The sequence below is a fragment of the Lissotriton vulgaris genome, chromosome 11 (assembly GCF_964263255.1).
Source record: "Lissotriton vulgaris chromosome 11, aLisVul1.2, whole genome shotgun sequence".
NCBI classification, from domain to species: domain Eukaryota; kingdom Metazoa; phylum Chordata; class Amphibia; order Caudata; family Salamandridae; genus Lissotriton; species Lissotriton vulgaris.
The window spans coordinates 134,467,004-134,482,428 of NC_141699.1; the positions used below are offsets into that span (position 1 = coordinate 134,467,004).

Below are 15,425 nucleotides of genomic sequence, written 5' to 3' on the forward strand. Positions count from 1 at the left end.
AATTTTTAGGTGGGTTACTTCCATGGCCCCGGGTCAGGAAACGTCACCAGTTCTTATCTATTCTCGATCACCCTCGATATGCGCCATCATATCGTCTTCCCCCTCTTCTAACCCCAAGAGTCTCTCCCTCCTCAGGTCCACTGTTGGAGAAACACATATCTCCCCTCTATATTTATTTCATCGCCCCCACTTGTGATCCCATTTGTGTGGACATCCCCTCCCTTTATATACTGTTTTTTCAACAAGAATGGCTTGGTCCTTGTCTTTTGCCCAATCTTTCAGTTGTGGTATGGAGTCTTTGCCCCACTTCTGGGCAAATGTTCCGTTTCGCTATACTCCATCCCACCGTGGCCCATGCTTGTTCAGCTTGTTGTGTCCCAGATATTGAGGGGACATAATGCGGGAGTTGGATGGATAGGTTTGTCATGATGGGTCTATTTTTTAATCTCTGCACATACTTTTTTTAGGTCTCGGCGTCAACGCGCGGAAGCGCGTCTCCGCCGGAGATCTTTTGTCAGCGACTATGCTTCCCAGGAGACAGTCCCGGCCACGCGCATCCTTCCAGGCGATTTGTAACTGGAACGCGCGCTGTGGCCAGGCGCTGTCTCCTGGGAAGCGCAAGCACCACACACGCATGCGCATACACACACACACAAGCGCCCACGCACATACATACAGAGACACCCACCCCCCCTCCGCAGACATACAAACACGCGCGCGCGCGCACACACACACACACGAGTGCACCCCCCCCCCTCTCCCCCGCCGTCGCACACATGCATACACACACAACGAGGGAACCGAGCCCCCCCCCCCCAGCCCTTTGTAACTTACCAGATCAATTCTGAGGACTCCGCTCTCCTTCTGGCGTCGCGACTCGCGAGACGCTTTCACTCCGCCTTCTCTTCCGGTTACGTACGCAGCCCCGCCCCGTCACAGGCGACTTTGCCTGACTTCCCGTCCTACCTGCAACAACTAATTAATGCGGGTGTCTTCTCTGTGAAACACTCCTCATAATCAACTTGCTTTTCTCCTAAACCTCTTCTAAGCTTTGCATCTTACTTCTCTGCCAAACTGTGTAACATTTAAAAAGTTCGCAAATCTTGCGATCAATCCCTGAATTCCTAATTAATGCCTTTTTGTGACTGTCACTGCCTATATTTCCTTTCTGTTCTGTATACCAGAAGTAAAAATTGTCAGAGTGCACTAGAGTGTTATGGTGCTTTTGGAGTTGGACCAGGGTGCATGGCAGACTCTTTTGAGTTTGTGCTGCTTGTTTGTCAATAAATTCTGCTAGACTCTGGAATTGGACCTCTTATTTTTCTGCCGGAAACTGCAACATTTATAGACTGGATGTGCTCCTTCGCAGGGGGCTGGTTCATCCTGACGCCAACCCCTGTTATGTTGTGTCCAGTCCAGTGTGAGCAGCCTAAATGAGAGCAAGTGGGAACATTGAGTTTTGAATCTCACCGGATGTTCAACTTGTGTGGTTGTGCGCTACGCCCACTGACAGTGAAGATGAACCCGGGCCATCTCCACTGTCAGGGAAGACGGTCCCAGAGTGAAGTGCATTACCTTATTGCATGAACTTACATTGGGTCAAATGAGCGGCCATTTGGGGGGAATCTTTGTCAATGATTGCAGTACCGAATTCACATTGCACGGTCTTACGTAGGGTCAAGATGATGTTGTTGTCAGTGAAGACTAGTTAAAGGACACATGCCTGCACTGTGGTGTCGGGACGCATTTAGCAACGACCTGTGTGAGGCCTACACCCCACAATGTAGGCAGAGCAGAGCATGATTTTTGGGGAGCCACCACTGTAGGTCAGGAGTATTTCAATCAGAAAAGTGATGGCCCTTGTACGCTACAACCCCGGTTATGCTTCTGTATGTTCATATTGTTTATTTTCAAAATTCGATTACAGCATTGAATCTCTCAAATAATCACTCACTTCTAGTCCTCCATTATTCATTTTAGTTTATTTTTCCAGCTAGTTATGTTAGTTTGATGTGTTATTTTCAATTCACTCATGACCCCTTCAGGTATGTCTCAATATTCTCAATTCCCGTTGTAAGCTCGTGAGCCCTTGTTTCCCTGGGCTAGTTGGAAAAAAATATTTGAATCCTATCATGTGGCAATTGGTGGTGAAAACTTTTCAGCAATCGTGAAGTAAGGTGTTTTACTGAACAACCTCAACCATAAAAACCAGGAATATTTAAGGACGCTTAGAAGAAATCAAAGTTGAATATGATGACGGAGAGCCCAGAAAAAGCTACAAAATGTTAGTATCAATGCTATAACAAAATTTCAGTACTCAAATCAACGTGGTTTTTTGTCTTTCAAGAAGGCAACCGTACACGGTCAGTAACTATGTTGCCATCATAAGACGTGTGTCAAAAACTGCGAGTTTGGTGAATTTACAGGTTCCCTAATTGGAAACTAGTTTGTATGGTGTAAAATACTTCCATTGTGCAGGTAGCATTACTGACAAATGGCTGAACTCAAGGAAGCTTTAGTTATCATTGAAGTGATGATATGCCACCCCCTTAGCCCCCACAACAGCTTTCCTTCCAATGACAAATCAACTTTCTCCCCCCCCCCCCCTTTTTTAGGTCTCGGCGTCAACGCGCGGAAGCGCGTCTCCGCCGGAGATCTTTTGTCAGCGACTATGCTTCCCAGGAGACAGTCCTGGCCACGCGCCTCCTTCCAGGCGATTTGTAACTGGAACGCGCGCTGTGGCCAGGCGCTGTCTCCTGGGAAGCGCAAGCACCACACACGCATTCGCATACACACACACACAAGCGCCCACGCACATACATACAGAGACACCCACCCCCCCTCCGCAGACATACACACACGCGCGCGCACACACACACACACACACACGAGTGCACCCCCCCTCTCCCCCGCCGTCGCACACATGCATACACACACAACGAGGGAACCGAGCCCCCCCCCCCAGCCCTTTGTAACTTACCAGATCAATTCTGAGGGACTCCGCTCTCCTTCTGGCGTCGCGACTCGCGAGACGCTTTCACTCCGCCTTCTCTTCCGGTTACGTACGCAGCCCCGCCCCCGTCACAGGCGACTTTGCCTGACTTCCCGTCCTACCTGCGCTCACTGAGTTCGGGAATGACATGCATTCATAATAGGGAAATATTGCCGCAGCTGCGCCCCAGCCACACGCAGAACTGGAACACCAACAGGGCATGTGTGTAACAGGCACCACTCCTCAGCCCCCTAGCGACGGATTTGACCCCCTATGATTAATATGTGTGCACCCGAATCCCCCGAGGGGCCCACACTTGCTAGCTTTCCCCAATCAAACAATAACTCAGAATAATGTGACAACCTAAATGAAGGGTTTCTATAAAAGTGACGTTGTCAGGCAAAGGCAAACATCTCTCAAAGATGTGGAACAATGACAGGCGAGTTTCCCCTTTGTGGGCCCCTTCTGTAGCTATCCTGCTCCAGTCTAAACAACAATAAAGCTTGAACGTCGGCTAATGATTATAAATATTTAGCGCGCAAAAGAAAGTTTTCTTTCAATACATTGCAGCGTTTATGACCCCATTCCTTAATCGCAGTATCCGCGAGATTGTTCACAGTTCATCTGAAATGTAAAGTGTATTGATGGAGCTACTTTGTAATCTATTCCAGTGGACGTGCACAATTAAGCAGATACAAATCTCTCATAAACGCATTAAGTGGTAACCTACCTCGGTGGCGTTTAATTGCATTACGGGTTTTCGACATTCAATTAGAAGACCTTTCTTACAGGTTTCAGTCTCTGAGAGGAGCAAAGAAAGAGATTACCTCATACTCGTGCACCTGTGAGAGTTCTCAGGATTTTCTCAGTGCTTCTAGTATTGCAAACTTTGCACACTTAAACTGAGTGGTTAGGGTTGCGTGCGGTCACCACAAATGTGAAAAAAGACCACTGCTTGAGTTATAATCACAAATCTCACACCAGCTGCAGCGTGACACGCTCTTCTCTGGTATATGTGCGCACAGAATGTCCAAGAGTGCACCAAAGTGAGATGTGAGAGTTAGGATGGAAAATTAATGTTTTAACAGAAAAAAGTTTACTGTTAGGTGCCAGACTCTATTCCATGGTGCAATGAGACTCGCCAACAGTAAGACTGCTAGATGGATGGAGTGAGAGTCACGCTCGATGAGTGAGACATGAGGTGTCTGGAAAAGTTCTGCTGGCCAGGGGTAACAAAGGCTGCTGCAGTCCCTGTGGCTCAGAAGGGCCCCAGCACTCCACGGGGCCACAACCCCCTCAAGGGCGCCCCCATTCAGCTTAGGGCCAAACAATATCTGTAAGATATGAGAGGCTCGTGAACCCCTCATCACATTGTGCAGGGGGCATCATTTTCAGCTATGCCGCTGCTGCTGGCCACACGCATCCCTGCGGACAGGTCAGTGTCAGGGGCTTCTGATTATTGCATGCCTTTCCTGAAAGGGCGCTGGGTAAGGAAGTGCTCATGTGAGACCAGGATTCTGATGTGAAATATAACAGCAAGGACGGATGGACTCGCATACCTGAAGGCCGGGACACTCCCTGGATTATCCAGTTTGTGCACTAGTGACGCAATCTCTGCGCGTTGCCTCTCGTCCATCGCGAGTGCAGAGTAGTGAGTGCAGAGTAGTGAGTGCAGAGTAGTGAGTAGTGAGTGCAGAGTAGTGAGTGCAGAGTAGTGAGTGCAGAGTAGTGAGTGCAGAGTAGTGAGTGCAGAGTAGTGAGTAGTGAGTAGTGAGTAGTGAGTAGTGAGTAGTGAGTGCAGAGTAGTGAGTGCAGAGTAGTGAGTAGTGAGTAGTGAGTAGTGAGTGCAGAGTAGTGAGTGCAGAGTAGTGAGTAGTGAGTGCAGAGTAGTGAGTGCAGAGTAGTGAGTGCAGAGTAGTGAGTAGTGAGTGCAGAGTAGTGAGTGCAGAGTAGTGAGTGCAGAGTAGTGAGTGCAGAGTAGTGAGTAGTGAGTGCAGAGTAGTGAGTAGTGAGTGCAGAGTAGTGAGTAGTGAGTGCAGAGTAGTGAGTGCAGAGTAGTGAGTGCAGAGTAGTGAGTGCAGAGTAGTGAGTAGTGAGTGCAGAGTAGTGAGTAGTGAGTGCAGAGTAGTGAGTGCAGAGTAGTGAGTAGTGAGTGCAGAGTAGTGAGTGCAGAGTAGTGAGTGCAGAGTAGTGAGTGCAGAGTAGTGAGTGCAGAGTAGTGAGTAGTAAGTGCAGAGTAGTGAGTAGTGAGTGCAGAGTAGTGAGTAGTGAGTGCAGAGTAGTGAGTGCAGAGTAGTGAGTGCAGAGTAGTGAGTGCAGAGTAGTGAGTGCAGAGTAGTGAGTGCAGAGTAGTGGGTGCAGAGTAGTGAGTGCAGAGTAGTGAGTGCAGAGTAGTGAGTAGCGATTGCAGAGTAGTGAGTAGTGAGTGCATAGTGAGTAGTGAGTGCAGAGTAGTGAGTGCAGAGTAGTGAGTGCAGAGTAGTGAGTGCAGAGTAGTGAGTGCAGAGTAGTGAGTGCAGAGTAGTGAGTAGTGAGTACAGAGTAGTGAGTGCAGAGTAGTGAGTAGTGAGTGCAGAGTAGCGAGTAGTGAGTGCAGAGTAGTGAGTGCAGAGTAGTGAGTAGCGATTGCAGAGTAGTGAGTAGTGAGTGCATAGTGAGTAGTGAGTGCAGAGTAGTGAGTGCAGAGTAGTGAGTGCAGAGTAGTGAGTGCAGAGTAGTGAGTGCAGAGTAGTGAGTGCAGAGTAGTGAGTGCAGAGTAGTGAGTGCAGAGTAGTGAGAGAAGAGTAGTGAGTAGTGAGTACAGAGTAGTGAGTAGTGAGTGCAGAGTAGTGAGTAGTGAGTGCAGAGTAGTGAGTAGTGAGTGCAGAGTAGTGAGTAGTGAGTGCAGAGTAGTGAGTGCAGAGTAGTGAGTAGTGAGTAGTGAGTGCAGAGTAGTGAGCGCAGAGTAGTGAGTGCAGAGTAGTGAGCGCAGAGTAGTGAGCGCAGAGTAGTGAGCGCAGAGTAGTAAGCGCAGAGTAGTAAGCGCAGAGTAGTGAGAGCAGAGTAGTGAGCGCAGAGTAGTGAGCGCAGAGTAGTGAGCGCAGAGTAGTGAGCGCAGAGTAGTGAGTAGTGAGTGCAGAGTAGTGAGTAGTGAGTGCAGAGTAGTGAGTGCAGAGTAGTGAGTGCAGAGTGCAGAGTAGTGAGTGCAGAGTGCAGAGTAGTGAGTGCAGAGTAGTGAGTGCAGAGTGAGTGTGCAGAGTAGTGAGTGCAGAGTAGTGAGTGCAGAGTAGTGAGTGCAGAGTAGTGAGTGCAGAGTAGTGAGTGCAGAGTAGTGAGTGCAGAGTAGTGAGTGCAGAGTAGTGAGTGCAGAGTAGTGAGTAGTGAGTGCAGAGTAGTGAGTATTGAGTGCAGAGTAGTGAGTAGTGAGTGCAGAGTAGTGAGTAGTGAGTGCAGAGTAGTGAGTGCAGAGTAGTGAGTGCAGAGTAGTGAGTGCAGAGTGCAGAGTAGTGAGTGCAGAGTGAGTGTGCAGAATGCAGAGTAGTGAGTGCAGAGTAGTGAGTGCAGAGTAGTGAGTGCAGAGTAGTGAGTGCAGAGTAGTGAGTGCAGAGTAGTGAGTGCAGAGTAGTGAGTGCAGAGTAGTGAGTAGAGAGTGCAGAGTAGTGAGTAGAGAGTGCAGAGTAGTGAGTGCAGAGTAGTGAGTAGTGAGTGCAGAGTAGTGAGTAGTGAGTGCAGAGTAGTGAGTGCAGAGTGCAGAGTAGTGAGTGCAGAGTGAGTGTGCAGAATGCAGAGTAGTAGTGAGTGCAGAGTAGTGAGTGCAGAGTAGTGAGTGCAGAGTAGTGAGTGCAGAGTAGTGAGTGCAGAGTAGTGAGTGCAGAGTAGTGAGTGCAGAGTAGTGAGTGCAGAGCAGTGAGTGCAGAGCAGTGAGTTCAGGTGCAGAGTGGTGTGTATTGGCAATGTAAATGACAATGCCATTTATTTATGATTTAAAGAAAAAAAAAAGAAATGTCATGAGCAATGCCAATAGCTCTTCCTTTAATGATGCCGAGACCATTGCATTGCAAATGCTTGTTCAGTCTTGTGATGGCCTCGCTCCAGTTTTAAACAAAAATCATATTTCAGACACTTTTGCATATCAGCTTTTACTCATCGAAATTACATGTATAATCCACTTTTAAAAACAGGGCACAAATTGCCATCACCTCAAAATCTAATCTTGAGCACTGGTCTTAGGTTTAGTGTCTAGTTAAACTCAACTTACTGTTTGTAGATCCTCAATGCGAGTCTTCAATCCTTCAAGAACCTCTCTTCGCTCCTCGTAAGAATTAGGGTATGGATAAATATGACAATGGTAACTAGGGGTACAGAAATATGGAACCATTATTGTGAACTTGCAAGTGATAGCTTGGTATTAATACAGATCAGTGGACACATTGTGGCACTCCTCATTACATTGCTCTCTTTCCGCACATCAGAAAACACATGAAAAATATGCATAAACTAAATGAAACAAACAATGGGAGGATGAATACATAAGAAAATATTGTCAACAGATTTGAGTTATAAGACTGAAATAAATTGTAGTGAATACAGCAGGTGTTTATTTTTGTAGTATAAAAGGGGAACAGTCCACACCGGCACCTGCAACAGAGATCTATAAAGCATCAAGAAGGAGCAATACACAATCGAGTATAAAACAATGACAAGTTCTGTTTATCACTTATTTTAATTTGTCATGCACAAAGTAGTAAAATTACTGGTAACCAAATTGCTAAAAGAACAGACTGCCATTGTCATGGGCTTTTTCTATCATTATCCCTGTCTTAAAGAAGGGGGATGGGGACAACCCGGTGTGTTCTAGACCAAGTTAACTTGCTGGTTCTGTTGTGAAGGTAGCTGTATATATGCTCTTGGACAGACTGGAGATGTGGGCTGAGGACAAGGATGTCCTCCCAGACGTGCAGTATGGTTTTTGCGCAAGGGGGTCAACGGTGTTTAAATGTTTCTATAGTCTTAGGTAAATACACTATGGCTCACCCAGGTTGTATCCATTTAGGTTTTATGGACCTCTCCTCCGCATTTGACCGAGTTATTCGAGGGAAACTATGGCAGCTTATGTTATCCATGGGAGTGGACATGATATTTTCTTTTTCTTAAGAGACTTAATGATGAATGCCACCGCTTCGGTTCGTTATGCTAGTGATTTGAAATGTACCCGTAGCTTTTTTTTCCTCCCAAAACTGGGCTTTGCCAGGGCTGTATTTTGACACGTTTCTTTTTAATTTGGAACAGGCCCTGATTGACACTGGAGCAGATTGCCCACATATGGGAGCCCAGTGTTTGATGGTTCTCTTATAAGCGGACAATGCTGTTCTTATGGCAAAAACAGCCAAGGGGTTACAATCCTTGTTGGATTCAATAGCCAACTTCATGGAACATCTGGATTTGACAGTGAACGTTCAAAAATCCTAGGTGATGGTGGTAGGTCCACGTAAGACTGAGACATTTAAGTTTAAGTTGTGATCCAGTGCTATTCTAAAGACAGGAGTTTTTGTCCTATTTGGGAATACTCTGACTCCCAAATGAACTTGCGCTCATTGGTGAACAGGAACAGGAGGATTTCATAAGGGCAAACTCAGAAGCTTTTAATTTGGTAAAAGACCAATTCAGGCCTTATAACAAGTGTAACAGGCTAAGAGTATCTCTAAAGTAGTATAAGTGAGGTCTGGGGGTTTGTTGAGCAGGTTGACTTGCGTTCCAAGATAACTCGCACGCGTCCGTACAGTTCTCCAACTTTTTCAGTGTAGAAGAATTGGGATAGGCCACATAACCGACTTCAAAGCATTTCTCCCCCTTTTGTTGTGGTTAGACTTCTGGTCAAGACCCACGGCAAAACGAAACAAGATTTTAAAAGATTATGTCCCTGGACAGGTCATTGCAAATTCCTTGGCTCAACTATATTAAGGATCTTTCTCAGAGTCTAGGAAGGTGTGAGCTGTATAGCTCACTGGAGGGAATTGTGAAGTCGGGTCGCAAGAGGACCAAAGCCATTATTTTTTGTCTTCGGTCCTCTGGTAGAGAAAGGGGCGCTCTTATGAAACCTCGCATACGCGCCCATCTTATAATGAAGTCTTCCCCGGTTATTGGGCCTTATCTTGTTATTGTTCAAAGTTCACGAGCAATTTTTGTTGACTAGATTTAGGTTTGGCCGCCTACATTTTATGTTAGCAAATACCCGGGTGAGGAAATGGGGTTCTCCTCTGGAGCCCTGCGGCTGCGGAATGTCTCTGCAGGATACCCTGTATGTTTTAATATTTTGTACATTCTACGAGGTTCCTAGGAAGACATTTATCATACCATTGTTAAAAAAAACTGAACTTCCAACAAGTGTGTCCCACCCTTTAGTATTTACAATGGCCACCGAAGCCTAATTTTTAATGTGGTATGTTTTCTGAAAGACGCCATGGGCTGGAGGAAAACTTGCGATTGATTTTTATAACTGATGGTTTTTTATGAGCTGGGATATTTACCTGTTTTTATTAATTCATATGTGGTTTAATGCCTATGTTTGTAAATTTTTATGGATTTGCTGTTTCGTGCTTTTATGGTTTTTATGCAAAGAACTGAATACGCGTACTTGGATTTATAAAAACAATTTAAATTCGGCAGAAAACTTGAAAAATAGGTAGAATTCTACTTTTTTCCTGAAAATTTATACATTTCCCTCCTACCTTAGCACCACAGGTAACTAATTTAAGAATTCACTTCCATTCAAATGTAGTGTACTGTCAGACTTTACAGCTCAGATAATACCAGCACCAGAGACACCAGAAAACCTGTAGTTGTACAGAGTGGTATCTCTTGTGGAGGTAACCACTTCGGGATACACAGAATGAGGCCCTAAGTGTGAATGAAAAATTAAGATTTTCTTTATTTATATATAAAAAAAGTTTTATATAGCGTGAACTTGACCCTAGGAGGGTATCAGAGTGCTTTACAAAAGGTTCAATATGTAGAAAACAGACAACCAAGAAACAAATTCTGTCACTATCCATTGAAAATCGGGAGTAGTACAGTGAGTTGGAAACAAGGGCATAGGTGGCGAGTGCAAACCCTGGTTCGAGAACTGCATCAAATCGGTACAAAGAGAAATTAATCAGAGGGTTCAGGGTACAGTTTTGTTCATTAAAAGCAATTTGACTGATGTGATTGAAGGGTTCAGTCTGACTTCAGGGAGCAGGGAGTTCCGATTCTAGAGGCCAATACGGAGAAAGTTCAGTAGTAGGTTTTCTTTTGCCGAAATATTTGAGGTTTTCTTTTGCCGAAATATTTGAGGTTAACATTAAGGTATTGGTACTTCTAGACGATCTGCCACCGTCAGACAGTTCCAGTTAATCAGCCTGGCTCTTCGGTGTGTTGAAGTGTAAGGCTTTATGGGTCATGCATCACATTTTAAGCTATATTGGTTTTTGGTCGCCGGATTGGTGGCCCTCGGAACTAGGCATGTGCCCTCCTCCTAAATCATCTGTACGTAATCTGGGGATTACCATTGACAATTCTTTGTCCTTGAAACCCCATGTCAATCAGGTTTTAGGGGTCTGTTATGGGATCTTGCATAATCTTCGCAAAATTTTCAAATGGCTATCCATGGAAGCAAGGAAACCGCTGGTGCAGGGTCTTGTTATCAGCCGTTTAGATTACGGTAATGCCTTGCTCACAGCTTTAAATGATGATCTGCTGAACAAGCTCCAGATTCTTCAGAATACGGCTGCAAGGCTGGTCCTCAATATCCCTCGGAGAGCTCCATCTGCCCCGAATCTTCAAACCCTGCATTGGCTTCTGATTCGTCAATTTAAAATCTCAAGTCTTGTTCACAAGACAATGTACTGTGCAGGCCCAAACTACCTGAAAAACAAACTTAAATGGTACTTACCTGGTAAACCTTTAAGGTCATGGTCCAAATCGTATCTTGTTGAGCCCCGCATTCGAACCTCACGCAATGGAGGTCGTGCTTTCTCATATCTAGCCCCCTTATCATGGAATAAATTACCCAAACACATTTCTTCCACAACTGATCACAAATGTTTCCGTAAGAAACTCAAAACATGGCTTTTCCCTTAGTAGCCTACTAGTCTCGGATTGCTGTCTGACCTACCGTTTTCGTTCGCTGCTAGCGCCATGAGACCTCACCGTGAGTTGTGCGCTATACAAGAAAGTTTGACATATCCTTGCCTCAAAAGGGAGCCAATTTAGTACCTTCAGATCCAGAGTTCTGTGGTGTTTTCCTTTTGGATCAGGAATGAGCCTTGCAGCAGAGTTAAGGGATGCCCTTAGTGGAGCCAACTTGGATCTCAGCAGACCACATAGGGTGGACTCCGATAGTCTAACCTGGGGATTACCAGCTTGCACAACTGATTTAAAGTCGTTTGGGAGGAAGGGTTTTTTTTTTTTTTAAAGTTCATTTGAAAGTTTGCTTCTCTGGTGGCTGAGCTGATGTGTTCTTGCATGTTAAGATTCTTGCCAAGTGTAATTCCCAGTGATCTGGTGGAATCTATAATGTGTGGTAGGCAGTTGAAGGCTGTTACATTTTTCATCCAATCTTCGATGTCGAAAGATCATTTTGGTGGGGCACTTAAGAGGAATTTGGTTTTGAGCGAATGGAGTATGAGGTGATTTCTGGTCAGCCAGTTTTGGGTTTTCAGCAGAGTTGTGTTGAATAGACTGATAGCTTCACGGAGGATATTTTAAGGTATAGTTTGGTGTCATCTGCATACATGTGGTATTGTACGTTGAAAAATGTCTGAACTTTGGTTAAAGGCTCAATGAACAGGCTAAAGAGAGTAGGGGATAAGGTGGACCCCCTAAAGTGACAGGAGTGGTAGTGAACAGAGATTGGTTAACCTTATTCTTTGAGTTCTGTTGTGTAGAAATGAGGCATACCAATTTAGGACAACCCCTGATAATCCCATTCTGCATTCAAGTAAGTCAAGGAGGCTGTCATGCTTGACCGTATTGAAGGCGGAGGATAGGTCTAGGAGGATAAGGAGGCAAGATTCATTCTGATTTAGCATTTTAAGCGCAGCATTAACTGTGTGTGTAAGGACTGTTTCCGTGCTGCAACTTTGAAGTAGACTGGATTGGAATTGGTCAATAAGGTGAAACTGATTGATGTGATTGCATAGTTGGGTATAGACGCATTTCTCATGGCACTTAGCATTTCGGTAGGTGTGCATCTATAGTGCTCCAGTGAAGGGTTCTGCTGTGAATTATTTAAATCCAACAAAATGATGTAATAATTTTGAGTCTGAAATAAAACAACTGGAATTCCAGAATATACAACCCATGTCCCAGCTAAAGAACCTCACATATGAATCTATTTGTATATTAAGTAGGACCATGGGATTAAGATTCAAAAGTAGAAAAACCTATGAAACAAAAACAAGCGTATAAAGTTCAAATTACCTGAAATAAAAGAAGGGGTAATCACACATCACTTTCACCAAATTTTACTTTGATACCACTCACATAAAATATACTGAAATAATTTCACAATTCCAACATTACTATGCCTTTTATATATTCACCAAAAATAAACACCCACCCATCGCTCTGTGAAAATAGCAGCAATTTTGTGGAAATTATTGCCTGTCACATGATTTTTGATGGGCTATTAGAAGGGCATAAGACAGATAGATTTACTAATGTGCACCACATCTCACAGAACACATCACTGAAAACTGTTGTAACTTCTATTGTAATACAACAATGGGAGAGGTAGGGAGAGTCAAGGACACTCTCTCAGTCCCCGGTTAGATACAAGTAAACAAAAACAGAGAGGTCAGTGACTGACTTAAGTATTTTTTCTGAATTTAACCAATCCTAAAACCTTGGCAGCTAAATTCAGACACATAATACTCTTCATTTGTGTCTTAGGGATCACTCATTAAACTTCTTTTTACTGATACCCTTTTAGGCACTTTTAATTTTAATTACCCTCACAGCACGCCCCTCTTCACATAACCAGCTCCGCAGTCTTTCTGGCGTCGGAGCACACCAAAGAGGCACTCGGCCTCTTTGGTGGGGCCCAGTGATGAAGCATGACATTGACTAGGTCGATGTGTGAGGGCCTTCCTATCCACCCAAAGTGAGTGTGTGATCCTTATCTATCTCGCTCCGTCTCTGTGGCTGTTCCGAGACCGATTTGACCTCTCTGTTTTTGTTTACTTGTAACTTCTATTGCAACACAATTATTTAATGTTCTTTTTCTGTGGGATAGTGGTACTGTTTAAATGCTAGGGCAGAAATATCTGTCTAACGAGCACCCAATTTTTGCAGTGAAAAAGAGAGAACGAGATGCGTAAATATTGCATAAGTTCAGTACTAGAACCTCTTTAAAACCTATGGCTTAGTCCAATAATTTTGGAAAATAAGCCTTAAAATAATCCAAAAGCCTCCATGATTTTTTACATTTCTAGGATAGAAACTCTCAAGCCAAACCAGTGATTTGAAGTAGAAGCAGAAGAAAGTTAACCCAAGGAAGTGACAAAGAAACACTATGCCTGCCTTCATCTATACTATTGTGACCAGGGAAACGTGCAACTGGATTTTCGAAAAACAAGATTTGTGATATCAATATTATCAACGTTTCCAATCAATGAATTTTCTAAAGAATGCATTTGGCTATACTCTACTGCTTAACACCTACAAACACCAAGATGGGCAGGACACACATTGTTGCTTACCATTCGCATATTTTCTTAACCTTCAGGCCAATCTGATCACCCCAGTGCGATATTAAAAACACAACACGCTTTGTATATTCACCCTAAAAAATATAAAGACGTCTTTCAAGATTCGACAGGTAAACAAACAAAACAAATCCTATATTTCAGAAATAGAGTGAACAATCCTTAAACATTTTCCTTTAAAAAAATGACTAATCAACAATATTTCGTTCAGAGTGTTTTTGTTTATGTATATTGCGTACATAATGGACTAAACCTGGTTAAGTGGAGGATCAAGTAGGGAGGAACTAACATAGAAGAAAGATTTGTACAGCTCAGACTGGTAGGTTGCAGCCACGTCATTTGTTCATGCTTTAAATGCAGTACAGGTTTCATAGATAAATGTGTTTGCAGACTGTAAGCATCAGTATTGTGTGCATTGCAGGCATCTGCACAATAAACATGTTTGCCAGCAAGCTACTCCACCTTGCTTACATTCACAATGAAAGTTTCAGTTAGGCTGAGGAAACAAAAATCAGATTCCCACCAATTGTAATGTTTGCTTACAGGCTTGAATGGGAGCTAATCCCCAGATGGAACTTGCATCGGCCACCAAAAGATTAATGAGCAATGACAGGATTTTGTGGGTAAGAATTCTGTAACCAGATTACTTCCTGATAAGAAAAAGTTAGTGACCTGTAACTCTAGTTATCCATTACAGGTCTCTTCATCAGATGCACCAACACATGCCAGGCTAAAGACCACCTTGGCTGTCCTAAAGGGGTTTTATAGACTTTCCTCTGTGAGAAGCTGCCTGCCTATGAGAACACTTCTACTTGTCTTGTCTCTTAGGAGGCAGTGGTGTGGGAACTAGTGGGTGCCAAGGCCAGTGCCGTGCATGATCTGTGGTGGAAGGTGTGAGTGAAACTTGAGGATGTCGACAGCAGGGGGCGCACAAGGCATTGGGGCTTGTGGACACCGCCCAGCTGGTTTACGCTGTGTAGGAGGCAGGAGGGCAGGAGCTCAGCATTAGGGCCATGTGTCTTGGTGCCTTCATGTTCACATGTGCCTCAACAGGAAACACATGCCAGTTCCAATATTAGAAGGTGCTGGTGGCAGTAGGAGCAGCTGCTACCTGCTGTAGGCTCGCAATCGGTGCTTGTGCATTGCAGGAAACAATAGGTGGCACTGGGCCCATGAGCGGAGCAGGCATGGTGGGGGTAAACGGGCCAGTGAGTGCAGTCCCTTGTGGATACAGGTGCCGTGCACAGATTTGGTACAGGTACCGGCAGCTGATACAGTTGATGAAGCACTTAAGGCAGGTAGGTGAACGAGCATGTGGGCACAGGTATCCCTTGGAGCAGTGTCAACGGGTGACGGTGCAGTCCAGGTGGCAGCGGGTACACACTCCAGTGAGTGGTAATGCCTCCTGATGCCATGGGATGCATATGCCAATGGGCATTAGTACAGTGCATGTGTCCCTGAACGCAAGAAAGACCTGGGTACAGTGTTAGGGTTGTGAAGCAGTGGAAGGCCAGTGGGGTTTTGTGTTTTTCTGTGTGCAGGGGTAGACTGGCACAGGTGATGTGTGGGTGCCAATGCTTGCAGATGGCCATGATTGCAGGCCAAATGCGACGATGCTGGCAATGCGGCGTTAAAGGCCGAAGTGGGTGGCGGGAAATGCTTTATTTCAAGTAGATAGCTGAAGTAGAAAGGCTTCTGCACGACCTGGG

The 15,425-nt window shown here is 44.8% G+C and overlaps 1 protein-coding gene across 2 annotated transcripts in view; it reads right to left on the reverse strand.

The window, feature by feature from the left end:
- ATP6V0A2 (ATPase H+ transporting V0 subunit a2) overlaps positions 1 to 15,425 on the reverse strand; it is a 398,498-nt gene that overhangs the window by 228,294 nt on the left and 154,779 nt on the right. For both annotated transcript variants that reach the window (XM_086942902.1, XM_086942903.1), the window contains 2 exons: positions 13,711 to 13,793; positions 7,230 to 7,323 (listed from right to left, as the gene is read on the reverse strand). In XM_086942902.1, the coding sequence (XP_086799028.1) occupies positions 7,230 to 7,323; positions 13,711 to 13,793 (177 nt within the window). The remainder of the gene's footprint in view (positions 1 to 7,229; positions 7,324 to 13,710; positions 13,794 to 15,425) is intronic.